This window comes from Argopecten irradians, chromosome 16 (genome assembly GCF_041381155.1).
Source record: "Argopecten irradians isolate NY chromosome 16, Ai_NY, whole genome shotgun sequence".
Taxonomy (NCBI): Eukaryota; Metazoa; Mollusca; class Bivalvia; order Pectinida; family Pectinidae; genus Argopecten; species Argopecten irradians.
This window is the reverse complement of record NC_091149.1, coordinates 30,265,163-30,288,465: the sequence shown is the minus strand read 5'-3', so window position 1 is coordinate 30,288,465 and position 23,303 is coordinate 30,265,163. Positions and strand designations below refer to the sequence as shown.

Sequence of the window (23,303 nt, the reverse complement as noted above, 5' to 3'; positions counted from 1 at the left end):
CACCTCAATAATATAGTAGACTTTGGACAATAATCAAAGATACACCTCAATAATATAGTAGACTTTGGACAATAATCAAAGATACACCTCCATAATATAGTAGACTTTTGACAATAATCAAAGATACACCTCCATAATATAGTAGACTTTGACAATAATCAAAGATACACCTCAATAATATAGTAGACTTTGACAATAATCAAAGATACACCTCAATAATATAGTAGACTTTGGACAATAATCAAAGATACACCTCAATAATATAGTAGACTTTGACAATAATCAAAGATACACCTCCATAATATAGTAGACTTTGACAATAATCAAAGATACACCTCCATAATATAGTAGACTTTGACAATAATCAAAGATACACCTCCATAATATAGTAGACTTTGGACAATAATCAAAGATACACCTCAATAATATAGTAGACTTTGACAATAATCAAAGATACACCTCAATAATATAGTAGACTTTGACAATAATCAAAGATACACCTCAATAATATAGTAGACTTTGACAATAATCAAAGATACACCTCAATAATATAGTAGACTTTGACAATAATCAAAGATACACCTCAATAATATAGTAGACTTTGACAATAATCAAAGATACACCTCAATAATATAGTAGACTTTGACAATAATCAAAGATACACCTCAATAATATAGTAGACTTTGACAATAATCAAAGATACACCTCAATAATATAGTAGACTTTGACAATAATCAAAGATACACCTCAATAATATATAGTAGACTTTGACAATAATCAAAGATACATCTCAATAATATAGTAGACTTTGGACAATAATCAAAGATACACCTCAATAATATAGTAGACTTTGACAATAATCAAAGATACACCTCCATAATATAGTAGACTTTGACAATAATCAAAGATACACCTCCATAATATAGTAGACTTTGACAATAATCAAAGATACACCTCAATAATATAGTAGACTTTGACAATAATCAAAGATACACCTCAATAATATAGTAGACTTTGACAATAATCAAAGATACACCTCCATAATATAGTAGACTTTGACAATAATCAAAGATCAAAGATACACCTCACCTCATAATATAGTAGACTTTGACAATAATCAAAGATACACCTCAATAATATAGTAGACTTTGACAATAATCAAAGATACACCTCCAATAATATAGTAGACTTTGACAATAATCAAAGATACACCTCATAATATAGTAGACTTTGACAATAATCAAAGATACACCTCCATAATATAGTAGACTTTGACAATAATCAAAGATACACCTCCATAATATAGTAGACTTTGACAATAATCAAAGATACACCTCCATAATATAGTAGACTTTGACAATAATCAAAGATACACCTCCATAATATAGTAGACTTTGACAATAATCAAAGATACACCTCCATAATATAGTAGACTTTGACAATAATCAAAGATACACCTCAATAATATAGTAGACTTTGACAATAATCAAAGATACACCTCAATAATATAGTAGACTTTGACAATAATCAAAGATACACCTCAATATAATATAGTAGACTTTGGACAATAATCAAAGATACACCTCAATAATATAGTAGACTTTGACAATAATCAAAGATACACCTCCATAATATAGTAGACTTTGACAATAATCAAAGATACACCTCAATAATATAGTAGACTTTGACAATAATCAAAGATACACCTCAATAATATAGTAGACTTTGACAATAATCAAAGATACACCTCAATAATATAGTAGACTTTGACAATAATCAAAGATACACCTCAATAATATAGTAGACTTTGACAATAATCAAAGATACACCTCTCAATAATATAGTAGACTTTGACAATAATCAAAGATACACCTCAATAATATAGTAGACTTTGACAATAATCAAAGATACACCTCAATAATATAGTAGACTTTGACAATAATCAAAGATACACCTCAATAATATAGTAGACTTTGACAATAATCAAAGATACACCTCCATAATATAGTAGACTTTGACAATAATCAAAGATACACCTCAATAATATAGTAGACTTTGACAATAATCAAAGATACACCTCAATAATATAGTAGACTTTGACAATAATCAAAGATACACTCAATAATATAGTAGACTTTGACAATAATCAAAGATACACCTCCATAATATAAGTAGACTTTGACAATAATCAAAGATACACCTCAATAATATAGTAGACTTTGACAATAATCAAAGATACACCTCAATAATATAGTAGACTTTGACAATAATCAAAGATACACCTCCATAATATAGTAGACTTTGACAATAATCAAAGATACACCTCATATAATATAGTAGACTTTGACAATAATCAAAGATACACCTCCATAATATAGTAGACTTTGACAATAATCAAAGATACACCTCAATAATATAGTAGACTTTGACAATAATCAAAGATACACCTCCATAATATAGTAGACTTTGACAATAATCAAAGATACACCTCATAATATAGTAGACTTTGACAATAATCAAAGATACACCTCAATAATATAGTAGACTTTGTGACAATAATCAAAGATACACCTCCATAATATAGTAGACTTTGACAATAATCAAAGATACACCTCAATAATATAGTAGACTTTGACAATAATCAAAGATACACCTCCATAATATAGTAGACTTTGACAATAATCAAAGATACACCTCCATAATATAGTAGACTTTGACAATAATCAAAGATACACCTCCATAATATAGTAGACTTTGACAATAATCAAAGATACACCTCCATAATATAGTAGACTTTGACAATAATCAAAGATACACCTCAATAATATAGTAGACTTTGGACAATAATCAAAGATACACCTCAATAATATAGTAGACTTTGACAATAATCAAAGATACACCTCCATAATATAGTAGACTTTGGACAATAATCAAAGATACACCTCCATAATATAGTAGACTTTGACAATAATCAAAGATACACCTCAATAATAATAGTAGACTTTGACAATAATCAAAGATACACCTCAATAATATAGTAGACTTTGACAATAATCAAAGATACACCTCCATAATATAGTAGACTTTGACAATAATCAAAGATACACCTCCATAATATAGTAGACTTTGGACAATAATCAAAGATACACCTCCATAATATAGTAGACTTTGGACAATAATCAAAGATACACCTCAATAATATAGTAGACTTTGGACAATAATCAAAGATACACCTCCATAATATAGTAGACTTTGACAATAATCAAAGATACACCTCAATAATATAGTAGACTTTGACAATAATCAAAGATACACCTCCATAATATAGTAGACTTTGACAATAATCAAAGATACACCTCAATAATATAGTAGACTTTGACAATAATCAAAGATACACTCCATAATATAGTAGACTTTGACAATAATCAAAGATACACCTCCATAATATAGTAGACTTTGGACAATAATCAAAGATACACCTCATAATATAGTAGACTTTGACAATAATCAAAGATACTACACTCTTTTGAGAACAATAATCAAAGACAATAATCAAATAATAAGATACACCTCCAAATATACAGTATGGTCTTATAGTGTTGTCTTGTGATGGGCATAAGGCGAGGGTAAGGCGAGGGTTACTGTGCCATCACAAGACAACACTATAAGACCATACTGCCCTCAAAACAATAACACACATTAGATGAAGAAAGTCCCACCATTATGGGTTATAAGCACCATGATCGTTTATCACAACTTGTAACAGTAGACCTACCTGTCTCTCTGCATGCTCCGCCTGCCAGCCTAATACATGGCCTATTAATCTTTCATTATAGTAATTTTTAAGAGCTGGATTGATGCCCATGGATGTTTCCTTGGTGATGCCAGCGGCTGACAGTTCCGCCTGGGCCACAGCGGCCGTCTGTGAACTTGTAGTACTGGATCCCGGGCTTAAACTGTCAAATAAATAAGTACAAACATTAACTTTGTGGTACTGGATCCCAGACTTACACTGTCAAATAAATAGGTTAAAACATTAAAATTGTTATATCCTACAGCAAGTTACATGAATAATGGAGAAAGGTTCAACTATCATGCTGACAGTCCAAGATTGTCTTCACTACTTCATATTTTTTTGGTTACAATACCTCATAACATCGTTATTTTCAACATATTTGCAAGCACAAACATGTTTAAAATCTTGCCAAATAACGCTAAAAATTTGTATCTTTTGGGAAAAAACAAGAGGCCCTTGAGCCTTAACGGTCACCTGAGTTCGGATAGAAGTCGAAAATGTAAATTGTTTACGGACATACAACGCACGACAACGGACAAAATGGTTACTTCTTCTCAGGTGACCTTAAAAGTGGGTTACAGTAGTGTGACAAACGTTACATGTCTAACAAGTAATATCATTTTCCTATGTAAATTATCATGAATTTTCTATTGTGATTCCAGCAATCAGACTTTTAAGTGTTCTATAAATTTGTATTATTAAAAATCTCTTGATAGTGGGAAATATTGTGTTCACTATCCTTAAATATTTAGACGTAAATACAAAATGATTCAAAAAGCTTGCAATTTGGTTTTCTATCAAAACTTAATGAAAGGAAACAATTTAATGATGGATTCGAAATTACTCATGTGACCTACATATAAAACCACTTGTACATCAGAGATTGTATAGTCCCTTACCATGACGGTCCTTGACTGGTCTCCGACAGGGGACTCTCCCCACCACCTCCCCCTGGCCCCGTCATATGGTGATCTTCGTCATGGCGAGAGATTTGGTTCAGCTTGCCGTACACGGACGAGGAGCTGTGTCCCCCGGGAGTGTGTGGCGGATCTCTTTGACCGGCAGGGTGGTGATGATGTGAGTTGTTGTCAGTGTGAGGGGTTGGATGATGGGAACTCTGTGGACTGAGCAGGAGATTAGAGTTATGTGGAGAAGGGCTGGGGTTTGGCTGATGATGATGAGGATGATGATGATGATGATGGGGATGTTGGTGGGGCTTGTTTTGGACTGACTGCTGGTGTGCTGTTTGGGTAATTGGCACATCACTTGTTGACCTGGGAGATTGCTGGGGTGGGTTACCTGGAAAATACAAAAAACAAAATCGTTATTAAAGTCAATGATAACTGTTTGGTATCAAGTTAACAACACCATTGGTAAGATAATCAGTGAATAGAGGATCTAACATGAGTGACTATGTGATATGGAATTAATCAAACGAGTGCAATAATTTGATATGCCACGAGCCTTTAGAAGTGTAAGATTCTATTTATCACACAACTTTCATTGATAGAAATATAAGTAAAATTTTTAGTTTCGTCTTTATATAAAACAGTAGAAATCTGGCTCCAATGTGATGTTTCCTTCTACTGAGACAATCATGAGACAAGTCAAATATAGATATGATGTCAAAACTATGTGTGACATCATAATAGTGTTATTACACATGTGTCTCGCGATATTTATGACATGGCTGGACGGGCCAGTTATGTGATAAGGTTGTATTTTACATTGCTTTTTCTAATATATGACTTTCCTCAAAAAATATCAATACAAATGTCACATATAAACTGATGTGTTGACAGATATCAGATACATTTTTTGACATTTGACTATGACATTTTTTTGTTTGGGTCAAAGATTATATATGCGACATATTTAGAGCATTACAGAAATGTTCGATAAATCGCAAAAATAACATTGAAGATATTTCTGAATGCCTATTTTCACTCTAATACAATCTATCCTCGATATTCTAGGGGTTACTATTCCTGTTGTTATACCCCTGGACAGTGTCATAATAAAACTGATGGCATTACAGGAGAAATAAATGTCTACAGTCTACATCAAAGGGCCAAACTCATCTCAACCTTTTGCTGTGACATTATACACAGTCAAAGGTAGGATAATGACAGTGACAGTAGCCCCTAGACTATCGAAGATGATTCCAATGTGAATGTTGTAGTTTTGATGGGACCAACAGACCTCCGTACTCACCAGGACTTGTTTGCTGTGCTATCTGGCGACTTATCACCTCTTGTAATCTCTGTAAGGTTTGCAAGGCTGCAAAGGAAAAGGACAGAAAATTAGAGTTACCTCTTTTTAGTTACACAACAGAACCAACAGATATTACCTGCCTTTAAGTACATAATACTCAGGACAAGTTACCTCCCTTTAACTATATTGCAGTATATTATATTCAAGCATGTTTTAATATACACAACAGTTTATCATTGCAGTGTTTGATCAATGGCATTTTAAAACCTGAATCAGAGCAGTATTAATCTCTCTCTGATAACACTTCACCATATTCTTAGTACCAGTAATGAATATTAAATTATGCTTAACATATTTTATACAAACTCGTTCAAAATCAAAGTAAGAAATGCATGTTATTTTTAAACATTTAAAAGAATTTAAACAGAAAATGCATGGATGACTGCAAATTAGCATAGGTATTAGTGTAACTATCAAAACGTTAAATTCAACAGAACATTTATCAACTTAAATTCAACTATTCAATGTTTTAGAACATGTCCAACGACACAAACTATGCTAATTATAGATACATACATGTACAATTTTATATCATGCATTTTTATTAGTAGAATGTAATCAAAACAGCGATTGTAAACAAAAACTGGCCAATGAATGCCAAGCAAAGAATAACAGAACAACACATACATGCTTTATGTACATTGCTAGTGATGGAAAATGAAATCAGGATTCAGTAATTGTTTGTAGGTTAAAATGACATATAACCAAGATCCGTCCATTTTTTGAAAAAAAAGGATAGGAGTCGAAATAATTTTCAGTAATTTTTTCTGACTAATACCATTTCTATTTTCTTATAGATCTGAAGCTTTAGTTGTCTATTGCATGACCAAAAGTATGAGCCAGTTTTTACTAAATTAATCTTCCATTCAACATCGGTTCAAGGTTATGGTCAGAAAAAATGAACATGAACAAGAAAAGTATAAAAAGATTTGAACATTGAACGACACAAGGCTGCCGTCACTGACAGCCCCATGTAGCCATGTTCATACCTTTGTGGGTTAGATGTTGGTTTGTCTGACTGCCGCTGAGCTTGGAGATGAGACAGGGGATCGTGGAGAGGAGAGGGGAAGTGGCGCCTATATACACATAGAATTATAGTGAGACGTGGGAGCACAAAAGCAGTGTACACTGTGGGGTGCCTATATACACATAGAATTCTAGTGAGACGTGGGAGCACAAAAGCAGTGTACACTGTGGGGCGCCTATATACACATAGAATTCTAGTGAGACGTGGGAGCAAAAAAGCAGTGTACACTGTGGGGTGCCTATATACACATAGAATTCTAGTGAGACGTGGGAGCACAAAAGCAGTGTACACTGTGGGGTGTTTATATACACATAGAATTATAGTGAGACGTGGGAGCACAAAAGCAGTGTACACTGTGGGGTGGCCTATATACACATAGAATTCTAGTGAGACGTGGGAGCACAAAAGCAATGTACACTGTGGGGTGTTTATATACACATAGAATTATAGTGAGACGTGGGAGCACAAAAGCAGTGTACACTGTGGGGTGCCTATATACACATAGAATTATAGTGAGACGTGGGAGCACAAAAGCAGTGTACACTGTGGGGTGCCTATATACACATAGAATTATAGTGAGACGTGGGAGCACAAAAGCAGTGTACACTGTGGGGTGTTTATATACACATAGAATTCTAGTGAGACGTGGGAGCACAAAAGCAGTGTACACTGTGGGGTGTCAAGCCTTCTAATCTATGATCTTTAATATTAGAAATACAGTTACAAATCAAACAAAACTACAAAATATCCAGTTTTGATGGAAATTTTACTTTTTGTCTAAAAGATGTGCAGGTTACTTCATAGCGAGAGAGAAAGGCTTTTGCCAAAATCAACACTTCTTATGGAAATTTACCCTTCTTGAAGAGATAATCATAAGGAAGGAATAGGTTGGAATTTGAATTTTCTCTCAAATTACTTAACAACTGTTTTCCTGTACCAAAGGGCTATGTTGGAATTTTAATTTTCTCTCAAATTACTTAACAACTGTTTTCCTGTACCAAAGGGCTATGTGTGATCTGGGCCCTTTTTGGCCCCCAAATCAATCAAATTTGTACTAAATGTTAAGGTTTGAAAATTTGGTGGATTTGGTGGCCAAAAAGGGCACAAACAATACATAGTCCTTTGAATTGAAACACATGTAGGAAGCAGATTTTGAGTGCTACATTTAGGCAGCAGTGTAAAACAACTATAATGCTAAACTACTGTTTAGTACACATGCTAAGCAATTGTACACCAAAGATAGACGTGTTTCTTTATCAGAGCTAGCAGTGTCTATAGGAAGGCTAGAAATGACATAGGTTGACGAGGGGTACGTACCTGTGGGTGCGATTCCGGCTAAAGCTGCCGCCGTAGATGTAGGAAGTGACATGGGAGTAGAGCTGGCACCCAACTGTGGTGTACCCGCACAACTGGACCGCCGTGAACTGGATGGTGAACTACCGGGAGATATATCCATGTCATCTATCTGTGAGTCTGCAACACATCAATGTAACACAAGTTTGACAATCATGTTTCATATACCATTAAGTTACATGTCAATGAAATACACAGGTTATATCTGTAGTCATCTAAAAATACAACAGACACAACAGGTACTTGACATCAAATATATGATCTAATATTATAAGGGGTCAATATGATTATTTTAAGGATTATCTTTCAGCTACTGGAGGTACAGAAATGCAGGATTGGCATTTGGTTATATTTTGTGGAGTCCCATTTACAGGCAGTTTATATACATGAGGCCAAGCCAAGGCTCCTGTATAACACACTTATTCAACAAATTCAAGTGCCCCGTCGTGTATCTCATAGAAGTATACACCTGCATGGACCCACATATATGTACATATACAGTCGAATCTGTCTTAAGCGACCACTCAAGGGAAATTGAAAAGTGGTCTCTTAATAGAGAATGGTCTTTTAATTGAGTAGCTCTGGTTTAGGAGGATTTAGTAAGTTTGATGATGTAAAATAAAGTTGTCATTCACTGTTCATGAATAAAGCATAGTTCAGTGTATTATAAACATTTATAAAATATTGTAAAATAAAATAAATGTATGTATGAAACAAGAGGCCCATCCCTTTAACCGTCACCTGATATTTGATACAAATAAGTTATGTAATTTACTAGCAAACTGATGTCTTTTGTTCACAAAACAGGAACTTATGATTAGTATTGCAAAGAGCAATAACTCCGTAAATAAGTTAGAGTTGAATCAACTTGTTTTCAAACTTGTTCGTTGTGTTTCCAATGTCAGTCTATATGCAAAATTTCATTTAGTTCTGATCATATTTACTAAAGTTATCGTGTTCACAAGATCCAATAATATATATTAGTGCAAAGGGGCGATAACTCTGTAGATTAAAGTCGATTCAGATCAATTTTCAAACTCGTCCAAGATCTTTCCAATGTAAGTCTAAATACAAAGTTTCGTTTAAGCTTGGTGCATATACTCAAGTTATCGTGTTCACAATATCCAATAATATTTTTAGTGCAAAGGGCAATAACTCCATAAATTACTTGAAACTCATCCAAGACCTTTCCAACGTTAGTTTCATTAAGCTTGGTTTATATTTACTCAAGTTATCGCATACACAAGGCCCAATAGTAATTATTATTGCAACGGGTAATAACTCCATAAATTACCGTTGAATCAAGCAGACTTTCGAACTCGTCCATTCCATGATTATTCCAATGTTAGTTTACACTCAAAGTTTCATTAAGCTCGGTGTATACATATTTACTAAATTCATCGTGTTCACAAGGTCCAATAATAATAATCATTGCAAGGGGCAATAACTCCCTAATTTACAGTCGAATTGAGCAGATTTTTGAACTCATAGGAGATCTTTCCTATGTTAGTCTACATATAAAGTTTCATTAAGCTCGCAGTTAATATTTACTCGCGCTGAATATTTACTTAAGTTATGGAAATGTTAAAGACGTCGCATAACGGATGACACACGACAATGGACAAAAGACTATCGCAATAGGTCACCATGATCTATGGTCAGGTGACCTCAAAACTTAATTAAACAAATCTAATCACGAGATCCCAGAGTTTTGGTTTGGTTTGTTTAGTTTTACGTCCCATTAACAGCCAGGGTCATGTAAGGACGTGCCAGGTTTGTTGGTGGAGGAAAGCCGGAGTACCCGGAGAAAAACCACCAGCCAGCGGTCAGTACCTGGCAACTGCCCCACATGGGATTCGAACCCGCATCCCAGAGGTGGAGGGCTTGTGGTAATATGTCGGGACATCTTAACCACTCGGCCACCGCGGCCCCAGAGAGAACTTGGCAACCACCAAAGAATGATCTATGTCCTACAATGGAAAGAGGGATCTTTTCCCAGATTTTCAAACATTTTCAAACTACAAACTACATTTAAAATTTGAGACAGATCACTTCAGTACTTTCTGAGAAACAGTGGTAACAAGCTTCAACAATGAAATCCAAGATGGCGGCCGGTTGGCCATCTTGTTGATCTATCAGTCTCAAAAGGCACTATGCAAAACTAGGGCCCAATTAAATGCAAGGGGAACCTAGGTATGGAATTTGGAAGAGATCCCTTCGGTGCTTTCTGAGAAATAACAGTAACTATCAAATTCCAAGATGGCAGCCAGTCAGACATCATGTTGACCAATCAGTTACAAAATGTAATATAAACAACTAGGGCCCTAGGGGAACCTACATATGAAATTTGAGACAAATCCCTTTAGTACTTTTTTACAAATACTGGTAACAAACTCTAACTATCAAAATCCAAGATGGCTGCCAAGTGGCCATTTTGTTGACCGATCAATCCCAAAATGTATTATACACAACTAGGGCCCTAGGGGAATGTACATGTGAGATTTGAGACAGATCCCTTCAGCACTTTCTGAAAATTTTGGTAACAAACTTCAACTATCAAAATCCAAGAATGCAATCTGTTGGCCATCTTGTTTACCTATCCGTCCCAAAATGCAATATGCAAAACTAGGGCCCTAGGGGAACCTATAGATAAAATTTTGAGACAGCTCACTTTAGTACTTTCTGAGACTTAGTGGTAACAAAATTCCACCATCAAAATCCAAGATGGTGGCCTGCTGACCACATTGTTCACCAAACGGTCCAAAAATGCAATATCCACAACTAGATAGCTATTGGACCCTAGGGGAACCTGGAGATGAAATTTGAGACAGAATCTTTAATGCTTTCTGAGAAAAGGCCGTAACAAACTTCAACTATCAAAATCCAAGATGGCGGCCTGCTGGCCATCTTGTACACAGATCCCGCCCAAAATGCAATAAGCACAACTAGGGCCCAAGTGCAACCTGCACAGGAAATTTTAGACAGATCCCTTCAGTTCTTTCTAAGAAATAGCGGTAACAAACTTCAACTATCAAAATCCAAGATGGCTGCCTGGAAGCCATATTGTTTTTCTGATTAATCTCAAAATCGGCATGACACTCCAAGGATCAAGGGAACCATGTAAAATTTGAGAAATATCTGTGGAGTACTTCTCGAGATATAGCGGTAATAAACATCAACTGCCAAAATCCAAGATGGCTACCTGCCGGCTATACTGTTTTTCCTATCAGTCTCAGAATCAGCATGACACTCCTTGGGAACAAGGGAACCATACATGTAAAATTTTAGAAATATTTGTGGAGCACTTCTCAAGAAATATTGGTTACAAGCATTGTTTACAAACGGACAGTGGATGGACAAAGGACCACGGACGAAAGGTGTTTTGATTCCATTTGACTGTAATCAGCCCAGTTGCTACTATTTCCTGTTGCTAAAAAAGGATAAAGGCTGAACATGGACCAAGCTGATCATACAAAGTGAGAAAGACATCTTCAGTATTTGTCAGAAACAGTGAAAACAAACTTGGATTTTTTTTTTTTATAAATCCAATATGGCTGTCGGCCATATGCATATCTTGTTTTCAGAAATGTACACAACACAACAATATTCAGAGGACAGAAGGGATCTGTATAAAACTTAGGGAAGATCATTGCAGCTACCATGGCTATAGTAACCATCCAAAACATGTATCTTATTATGAAAATGTCAATTTTGGCCATTTTCTTTTTCATCTAAAAATCATATAGAGTGCATGATTGAACAAATTTTATATTTATTCTTAAGATGTCTCAATTCAAAGTGGCTACATATTCTCAGTAAATATTATGTTTGTTCACTCCATGGTTTCTAAAACAAAAACAGTTTATTTTTGCTTAATTGATGCATATTTCTGATGGTTACCATATTGAAACTAAAGCAACAAAATTAGAAAACTTCCCTTACAATTTAATCAAGGTTGTACTAAATATTTCAAATTCAACAATTAAAATTCTCAATAACTTAGCTTAAAAAAGATGGATTTGGGGACTAAAATGGCTTAATAGTGATAACAAACTTTAACTGTCAAAATTAAATATGGTCATCTGTAACCACCTTGTTTTTGGATGATGGATCAGACTTAAAATTTGATATGCACAACTAGTACTAGCTATAGGGACTAAGGGCTATATACATATCAAATATCAGAAAACCTGGCTCAGGCAACAGTTTAATCCTCTTATTCAACATAACATATGTTGGACCTCTTAGTATACAATCAGATAGACAAATAACAAGTATAATGGGAATGACATATTCAATAATCCAGGGGTTACTGTCATAATAATATCCACCCAGACAACGTCACAGCAGGACTGAAGGTTTCCAGATATAACAACAGATAAAACCGTTAGTTTGTTCCTCTGATGTACAATGTCACAGCAGGACTGAAGGTTTCCAGATGTAACAACAGATAAAACCGTTAGTTTGTTCCTCTGATGTACAATGTCACAGCAGGACTGAAGGTTTCCAGATATAACAACAGATAAAACCGTTAGTTTGTTCCTCTGATGTACAATGTCACAGCAGGACTGAAGGTTTCCAGATGTAACAACAGATAAAACCGTTTGTTTGTTCCTCTGATGTACAATGTCACAGCAGGACTGAAGGTTTCCAGATATAACAACAGATAAAACCGTTAGTTTGTTCCTCTGATGTACAATGTCACAGCAGGACTGAAGGTTTCCAGATGTAACAACAGATAAAACCGTTAGTTTGTTCCTCTGATGTACAATGTCACAGCAGGACTGAAGGTTTCCAGATGTAACAACAGATAAAACCGTTAGTTTGTTCCTCTGATGTACAATGTCACAGCAGGACTGAAGGTTTCCAGATATAACAACAGATAAAACCGTTTGTTTGTTCCTCTGATGTACAATGTCACAGCAGGACTGAAGGTTTCCAGATATAACAACAGATAAAACCGTTAGTTTGTTCCTCTGATGTACAATGTCACAGCAGGACTGAAGGTTTCCAGATGTAACAACAGATAAAACCGTTAGTTTGTTCCTCTGATGTACAATGTCACAGCAGGACTGAAGGTTTCCAGATGTAACAACAGATAAAACCGTTAGTTTGTTCCTCTGATGTACAATGTCACAGCAGGACTGAAGGTTTCCAGATATAACAACAGATAAAACCGTTAGTTTGTTCCTCTGATGTACAATGTCACAGCAGGACTGAAGGTTTCCAGATATAACAACAGATAAAACCGTTAGTTTGTTCCTCTGATGTACAATGTCACAGCAGGACTGAAGGTTTCCAGATGTAACAACAGATAAAAACCGTTTGTTTGTTCCTCTGATGTACAATGTCACAGCAGGACTGAAGGTTTCCAGATATAACAACAGATAAAACCGTTAGTTTGTTCCTCTGATGTACAATGTCACAGCAGGACTGAAGGTTTCCAGATATAACAACAGATAAAACCGTTAGTTTGTTCCTCTGATGTACAATGTCACAGCAGGACTGAAGGTTTCCAGATATAACAACAGATAAAACCGTTAGTTTGTTCCTCTGATGTACAATGTCACAGCAGGACTGAAGGTTTCCAGATATAACAACAGATAAACACCGTTTGTTTGTTCCTCTGATGGTACAATGTCACAGCAGGACTGAAGGTTTCCAGATATAACAACAGTTAAAACCGTTAGTTTGTTCCTCTGATGTACAATGTCACAGCAGGACTGAAGGTTTCCAGATATAACAACAGATAAAACCGTTAGTTTGTTCCTCTGATGTACAATGTCACAGCAGGACTGAAGGTTTCCAGATATAACAACAGATAAAACCGTTAGTTTGTTCCTCTGATGTACAATGTCACAGCAGGACTGAAGGTTTCCAGATGTAACAACAGATAAAACCGTTAGTTTGTTCCTCTGATGTAACAACAGTCACGTTAGTTGTCAGCAGGACTGAAGGTTTCCAGATGTAACAACAGATAAAACCGTTAGTTTGTTCCTCTGATGTACAATGTCACAGCAGGACTGAAGGTTTCCAGATATAACAACTCTGATGTACAATGTCACAGCAGGACTGAAGGTTTCCAGATAAAACAACAGATAAAACCGTTAGTTTGTTCCTCTGATGTACAATGTCACAGCAGGACTGAAGGTTTCCACATATAACAACAGATAAAACCGTTAGTTTGTTCCTCTGATGTACATCAGTATATACTGTATGGCTTTGAAGTCACTCTCTGACCATCTTTAAAAGGAAGTCTCCGCAGGCCTGTGTTTGGTCCGTTTTTTCCTCCAGAAATGCCTTCAGTTTTACTAGGACAAGGGGTGGATATAATGATGACAGTGATAGTAACCACTATTGACTAAGGGAGTATGATTAAGTTTAACTGTATCCACTTTATCCATTACATTTCATCTAAATGCAATACATAGTATGAACAATATATGCTACTATTCACAAAATACGGAAGGGCAAACTAAGTAGTACAAGATTTCAGAAGAGATGTAATATGCAAATTATAAGAAATATTGCATCAGATTAATAAAGATGATATAGTTTTCAATAAAGGACATATAACTACTAATCAGACAGCAAATGTTACACAAACTTCATAAAAAAACAGACAAATATAGTTTCTATATCATAATGTTAAAAAAATCACATTTGAGAAATATTATTCTTGCTTCAATACGTATCTATTTATATTATCTATTGGACTAAAAAATTTCAGAAAGAAACTTCCAACAGAGTATATATCATAGAATGGAAATTATTATTGATTTGTAAGTGACATTGACCTTTAACCCCTGAATCTGAAAGCAATCACAAACAAGCATATGTGGTAAAGAAGATCTGGACAGCACAAAACAAACTTAGCCAAATATTAGCCTAATTGACCTTTTTGACCCCGCATCTATTGCCGTCTAAGGCCCGGGGGTCAGCCCTATCATTTGTACAATTTCAAATCCCAACCCTATAAGGATGCTACCATTGCATTATGAGTGCTCTTCCATGCTTAGTTGCAGAGAAGAAGTCATTTATATAGAAATAGCTAAATTGACCCCTTTTGACCCCACCCTTCAGGCCCCCGGGGGGGGGGGGGGGGGGGAGGTCAGCCTCATCATTTGCAAACTTTTGAATCCAAACCCTATAAGGATGTAACCATTGCATTATGAGCGTAATCCCATGTTAAGTTGCAGAGAAAAAGTCATTTATATGGAAATTGACCATTTTTGACCCCGCCCCTCAGGCCCCGTGGGGGTCAGCCCATCATTCGGGGTCAGCCCTATCATTAGCACAATTTGGAATCTCCACCATATAAGGATGCTACCATTGCATTATGGGTGCTATACCATGCTTAGTTGCAGAGAGTGTCATTTATATGGAAATAGCCCAATTGACCCCTTTTGACCCCTCCCCTCAGGCCCCCGGGGGGTCAGCCCTATCATTTGCACAATTTTGAATCCCCACCCTATAAGGATGCTACCATTGCATTATGGGTGCTATCCCATGCTTGGTTTCAGAGAAGAAGTCGTTTATATGGAAATAGCCAAATTGGCCCCTTTTGACCCCGCCCCTCAGGCCCCCGGGGGGTCAGCCCCATCATTTGTACAATTTTAAATCCCCACCCTATAATTATACTACCATTGCATTCTGAGTGCTATCTCAAGCATAGTTTCAGAGAAGAAGTCGTTTATATGGAAATAGCCAAATTGACCCCTTTTGACTCCGCCCCTCAAGCCCCCGGAGGGTCAGCCCCACCAATTGTACAATTTTGAATCCCCACCTTATAAGGATGCTACCATAGCATTATGGGTGCTATCCCATGCTTGGTTTCAGAGAAGAAGTCGTTTATATGGAAATAGCCAAATTGACCCCTTTTGGCCCTGCCCCTCAGGCCCCTGGGGGGTCAGCCCCATCATTTGTACAATTTATAATTAGTAGCCCATAAGGATGTTACCAGTCAAATTTTGTTGAAATCCGACCAGCAGTTACGGAGAAGAAGTCGATTGTTGATGGACGCCGGACGCTGCGGTATCCCATATGCTCAACTCGGTCCCTCGGACCAGGTGAGCTAATAAGGGTGCCACGATAGGGTAAAAGATACGGTAAAAGCCTATTGCAATTTATGGACCACTATGTGTGTCCGGTTTCACTATTATCTTTGACTAAACAAAATGGCAGCCATTATGATCAGATTGCTAGCCTAATGCAACAGGACACCATTCACATTGACTATGTTTTATTCACGTGAGTATATCTTTGTCAGAAATCACAAGTGTTTGTGCTTTTGAAGAGTTTTGAAAAGCTAGCTAGCTCTGGCTAAAAACGATCATGAACATCATGATGCATGACTATTCAGATTAATAGCTACAATTTCACACCTTTATCAAAGTTTGTGTAAACACAAACAAATCTGCCTGCATTAAACAGGGGCCTGATACGAGTCTGAGATGTAACTAAACAAGGCCCTAAGGGCCTAATACGAGTCTGAGATGTAACTAAACAAGGGCCTAATACGAGTCTGAGATGTAACTAAACAAGGGCCTAATACGAGTCTGAGATGTAACTAAACAAGGGCCTGATACGAGTCTGAGATGTAACTAAACAAGGGCCTAATACGAGTCTGAGATGTAACTAAACAAGGGCCTAATACGAATATGAGATGTAACTAAACAAGGGCCTGATACGAGTCTGAGATGTAACTAAACAAGGGCCTAATACGAGTCTGAGATGTAACTAAACGAGGGCCTAATACGAGTCTGAGATGTAACTAAACAAGGGCCTGATACGAGTCTGAGATGTAACTAAACAAGGGCCTAATACGAGTCTGAGATGTAACTAAACAAGGGCCTAATACGAGTCTGAGATGTAACTAAACAAGGGCCTAATACGAGTCTGAGATGTAACTAAACAAGAGCCTAATACGAGTCTGACATGTAAATAAAATTGCGCTTATGGCTTGATCTGATGTAATTTTTCTTGTTGACACTTTGGTCTAGTGCTGAAAACCAGATTAGCTGGTGACCCAATCTGATCAAAACACAGATCCCTATTATCACTACGTTTGAAAAGAGGATAGGAGAAAATCCCATTAGGGGTCATGTCTAGGTGACCTTTGGAAACATTAAATGGCCAATCAAATTGCTACTTGCAAAATTTTGAAAGTGAATTGAATTTCATGGACGAAATAGTTTGAAAAAGCTCTCAGAATTATTTTCGTTTTCGTAGCCATCTCGCCCAAAGAGCACAATTGTTTATGTATACTGGGACGAAAAATCTTTTTCAATGGATGTGACAAGGTGTAGAAAATGTATCTGATATGAAGACCGAGTGGTATAAAGGTCATCTGGACGTGACCCCCTATGGGATATTGTCAGATCCTTTATATAACCCAGTGGTTATAAGGATCTGTATTTTACTCAGATTGGATGGTGACCTGAAGGTTTAATTGGTTTTATGGAATCAATGCCGCCAACCGTATCATGTTTCTCCATGCTGTTTTGAATCAATGTTCACATGGTGTTTGTATGCGAGTGGCAATGGTATGCCAGCTAACAAACACTCAATTGACGCAACATTCAGTCAGTCAAAATTCCTAGGAAATGTGAAAGTGAAAACAGGCAAAACTTTTTACGGATAAGATTATAACCAAAAACTTTGCATGATGCACAGTAAAAGCATTAAATACAAGTGCTGTGTATGTATATTTGATAAACCCGTACATCACATTCAATATCGTTTTCTAATTAATTGCAATATACTGATATACCGGTAAATTGCGGCACCCCTACTATTTAACTTATTTTTAAATCAAATTCGTTTCTTAGGCAATATATCAAAAGACTCTTCTAATGAATATATGTGTATATGAAGGATAGGAATATTCTATCCGAGTATTACAAAATGTTGTAAAACCAGAGGCTTGTCGAGGGTTATAAATACAACATTTTATGATCCCGAGGGTATATATATCCCTATCCTTCATATCCACACATAAAAGAGTATTTTTTCTCTTATACCGCGACGTTTTACAATTACAATATCCCGTCACTTTGAAATAAGTTCTTAGTGAACTGCAACAGCTATTCAATTCTTCATACATGGTGTGATGTCTTCAAAATAAATCCCATTGCTTATGCTCTTAATACTAAAACCAGCTTAGTTTCTGAACACAACATAGGTAACCTTGTAATACGGCCTCAGCCAACGTGAGCCTATTGCATGGGTAACCATGTAATACAGCCTCAGCTAGGGTGAGCCTATTGCATGGGTAACCATGTAATACAGCCTCAGCCAACTTGAGCCTATTGCATGGGTAACCATGTAATACAGCCTCAGCCAACTTGAGCCTATTGCATGGGTAACCATGTAATACAGCAGCCTCAGCCAACTTGGGCCTATTGCATGGGTAACCATGTGATACAGCCTCAGCCAACTTGAGCCTATTGCATGGGTAACCATGTAGTACAGCCTCAGCCAACTTGAGCCTATTGCATGGGTAACCATGTAATACAGCCTCAGCCAACGTGAGCATATTGCATGGGTATAATGTAATACAGCCTCAGCTAGGGTGAGCCTATTGCATGGGTAACCAAAGACTTCTAGACATTAAGATAAGATTATTACTTACTTTAAAGAAGCAATTTTACCAGCACCTAAATAAAAGTGAATACTTACCAATGGAATAGAGTCCGGTTAATATAACTATCCTCAGAGGTGACAAACACACATATAATCCAGTTTTATAGTAGAATACATTTGTACCAACAACTCACCATGATTGTGTTTTCTGGGAGTCACTTGAGCACCACCACCACCACCACCCCCACTGTACGAGCGATTCCCCTCACTGTTACGCCGGTACCGTCTGTTTGCCTGGCTGCCCTGGGGGTCAGGGTATGTCCCTGAGCCCTCCTTCCTATGAAACATTGTAGCACTGTCTGGTTTATGATCAGTCCGATGATGGTGAGACTGACTAGGGCCCCCTCGTAGGTGTTGCTGTTCCACTGCCAGATGCTGGCTGGCCTGGAACTTTTCAATGATATATTTTTTGTCTGGTTTGCCACTGTGTGGGTAGGTAGGGTTAATATCCGACATGCTTCGTTTGAGGTTTTTCTCTGATAATAGAGTTCGGTCCGCAGCATTACTGGAATGTTTGGACTTGTCTGTGGAAGCTGGAAAACCTGTGGCTGGAAAACGTAAATAAGTTATACCGATGGAATTCTGTCTTTGCATATTAAATATTTACCTGTTCCTGAAGTTAGGTATCAATTGTAATGTCATTAGTTTGTGAAAGTTGCCCCCTTTACTTGGAAAAATGTAACATCATGCTCACAAACACATGACAAAGCAATTCATACATACTTACAAGAGCATACAAGTCTATAATATGATACAGCATGACTTTCAGGGTTTTTTTCAGCATGATTTGGGGCCGAAAATCGGCCCCATGCCCCATGGCAAAACCTCTAAATTTTTCCCAATTCAACCCTAAAATTTCTCAAAATCATAGTTTTTTGAAAATTATCAAAACATATTGCATGAACTTAGTTGGTTAAGGCTTAAAATATTTGTGAATTGGCTTCAAAAGTATATAAACTACACTGGAAATAAAAAATCTTTATTGTTATGCTTTATTTCATAATTTTCCCAAATCTTGGTTTTGTCGCACATTTTCCCAAATTCAAGCCACAGGAACCATTCCCAAAGTGGAAAAAAGCCCTGACTTTCTAACATATGCATTCTGTAAATGCTAAATCATGTCCTTCATTTGTCTGAAATATATAAATTTCTCCTTTCAATGCTATAAGTTCTTTTTAAGTAATGTTATAAAAATTCCATTGCATGGAAGACTAGTAAGATATATTGAAACAATAATTCTATTCATTAATTTATAATGTGGAGATCACTGGGGTAGCTGTGTTTGGCACCTACTTAGATATACTGGGGTAGCTGTGTTTGGTCTATACTTACATTTACTGGGGTAGCTGTGTTTGGCCCCTACTTACATTTACTGGGGTAGCTGTGTTTGGTCTATACTTACATTTACTGGGGTAGCTGTGTTTGGTCTATACTTACATTTACTGGGGTAGCTGTGTTTGGTCTATACTTACATTTACTGGGGTAGCTGTGTTTGGCCCCTACTTACATTTACTTGGGTAGCTGTGTTTGGCCCCTACTTACACTTACTGGGGTAGCTGTGTTTGGCCCCTACTTACATTTACTGGGGTAGCTGTGTTTGGTCTATACTTACATTTACTGGGGTAGCTGTGTTTGGCCCCTACTTACATTTACTGGGGTAGCTGTGTTTGGCCCCTACTTACATTTACTGGGGTAGCTGTGTTTGGCCCCTACTTACATTTACTGGGGTAGCTGTGTTTGGCCCCTACTTACTTTACTGAGGATTACATATACTGGGGTAGCTGTGTTTGGCCCCTACTTACACTTACTGGGGTAGCTGTGTTTGGCCCCTATTTACATTTACTGGGGTAGCTGTGTTTGGTCTATACTTACATTTACTGGGGTAGCTGTGTTTGGCCCCTACTTACATTTACTGGGGTAGCTGTGTTTGGCCCCTACTTACACTTACCTACTTACATTTACTGGGGTAGCTGTGTTTGGCCCCTACTTACATTTACTGGGGTAGCTGTGTTTGGCCCCTACTTACACTAAGTTACTGGGGTAGCTGTGTTTGGCCCCAACTTACATATACTGGGGTAGCTGTGTTTGGCCCCTACTTACATTTACTGGGGTAGCTGTGTTTGGCCCCTACTTACATTTACTGGGGTAGCTGTGTTTGGTCCATACTTACATTTACTGGGGTAGCTGTGTTTGGCCCCAACTTACATATACTGGGGTAGCTGTGTTTGGCCCCTAATTACATTTACTGGGGTAGCTGTGTCTGGCCCCTTTTTACATATACTGGGGTAGCTGTGTTTGGCCCCTACTTACATTTACTGGGGTAGCTGTGTTTGGTCCCTACTTACATTTACTTGGGTAGCTGTGTTTGGCCCCTACTTACATTTACTGGGGTAGCTGTGTTTGGCCCCTCCGCTGTTTCCACTACCACTACGACTGTAGTTGTTGGGTTTGACATCAGGCTTGGATCCAGGTCTACAAAGTCATGGCGAGTTTTAAAGCAATGTCATAAACATCTCTTTTAATCTTTAAAATTTCTCTTCCCAAGAATAAAACATGGGCCCTGTTTCATGAACATTCCTTAACTTTCAAGATTTCCCTAGCATGAAATTCTCCAGTGGAAAGCATTGCAGACTAAAGCATTGTAGATTTAAAGGAAGACTCATTACCATAAGATTGTATCCTGAAATTTTGTAATGCTTTCCCATCTTATAGTTAAAGAATGTTCATTAAACAGGCCCCTATACACCTCCCTAGTGTTGTTAAGCTCAATCAAAGGTTACATATACTATACAAACATTAAAATGTTACAAATATTATCATTTCTTCAGAAAGCTATTGAAAACCATAAGGTTTGATTAATTCAACTGTGAAAATCATTCAAACAAACAGACAAACATTAGTTACAATATATGCTCCGCAAAAAGAATTGCTTAGATGAAATCATACCTGCAGCAGTTACTTTACAATTACTATTACACGGTAAATATGTGAAATGACATTGTAGACTACGACTTTGTTTCATGGTTTGACCGTATGTACACACTTCAATGCAATGTAGAAGTAAATAGGAGTTTTGGTAGTACTGTTAAATTTCATTTTGAGCTGTTATTTGTACATGTAAAATTAAAACCTATGCATTGTAAGCATTGCAATTCTCAAAAATGTTGATAACCTTTTTTTGGTTGTGTCAAATGCTCTTCTAGATTAGTGAGTATGGACATTACGGCACCTATTAGAAAGTTGCAATAAGAATGAAGACTACCAGTAATGAAATGTTCATTTGTTGTGATTTTCATATGTTGAATTCCTCACTTTTGATTTAATCATAATGTCCATGGCGAAACAATACTTTCCCAAACCCTCTTGTGCAAGTTCATGGCCTTTTTTAAAGCAGAGTTGCAAGTTTAGTTGTAGTGTTTTTGTATAACTATCAGTTTCTGTAAACATACTTATTTCACCATATTCAAATTTTAACACAAATGCAGGAAACTGCATTCGGGATTCGGTTGTTAATACTAGAAATACCCTTATACAAAATTTAGAGCTGTACATAAATTTAGTGTTTAAAAGACGATGCTAAAAGCGCTAAAATAAAACTACTGCTAAAAAAGTATGTTTACAGTATATTGTCGTAAATGTTGTGATACTGACCCGTCAGTCCAATCCTTTGGTTTCTCCCACTGTGACACTTCAGTCTTACAGTTGTAGTAGTAGTGCATGCCGGACGAACTGACATGTTCCGACCAGTCGCCACACGTCCGTCCAGCTGTCTTCTGGGACTAAACACACAAACAATATCAAAGATATGATCAAACTCACAACTTGAAGGATTTTTAAAGTTATCATCCATAACACTTTATTACATCAATTAAATTATTAGGAAGAAATTCCAACCATGGACGGGCACAATTTATTTCCCAGTCATAAGGGGTCAGATAGTTAAATCTAGGAAAACTGTTAATCCACTTCATGTTGTTCTAATCAACCTCATTCCCAAAGGTAAACACCCTCGTTTTGTTCCTAATTACTTTTTGACAAATTATTGATTCTCTTGAGGACCAAAAAAACTTGTAAGTCCTTATAAGATGCTGCTATTGGAGTTTTAAAATGCATATTATTATGAGAAATCAAACCTTCTTTAAGATATGACAGCACAGTTGTTGTGAATTGGGGTAGGGGTGCAGAAGAATTTGGCAAAATTGGCATGAT

At 36.8% G+C, this 23,303-nt stretch overlaps 1 protein-coding gene across 2 annotated transcripts in view; it reads right to left on the bottom strand.

The window, feature by feature from the left end:
* The window catches only part of LOC138311178 (WW domain-containing adapter protein with coiled-coil-like), a 36,583-nt gene that overhangs the window by 6,223 nt on the left and 7,057 nt on the right, over positions 1–23,303 (bottom strand). The window contains exons 5-12 of one of the 2 annotated variants that reach the window (XM_069252659.1): positions 22,746–22,873; positions 21,475–21,566; positions 19,229–19,642; positions 8,415–8,570; positions 7,060–7,146; positions 6,011–6,076; positions 4,696–5,095; positions 3,776–3,956 (exon numbers count right to left, since the gene is read on the bottom strand). In XM_069252659.1, coding sequence (XP_069108760.1) covers positions 3,776–3,956; positions 4,696–5,095; positions 6,011–6,076; positions 7,060–7,146; positions 8,415–8,570; positions 19,229–19,642; positions 21,475–21,566; positions 22,746–22,873 — 1,524 coding nt within the window. The remainder of the gene's footprint in view (positions 1–3,775; positions 3,957–4,695; positions 5,096–6,010; positions 6,077–7,059; positions 7,147–8,414; positions 8,571–19,228; positions 19,643–21,474; positions 21,567–22,745; positions 22,874–23,303) is intronic. The other variant, XM_069252660.1, reaches the window with a different exon arrangement.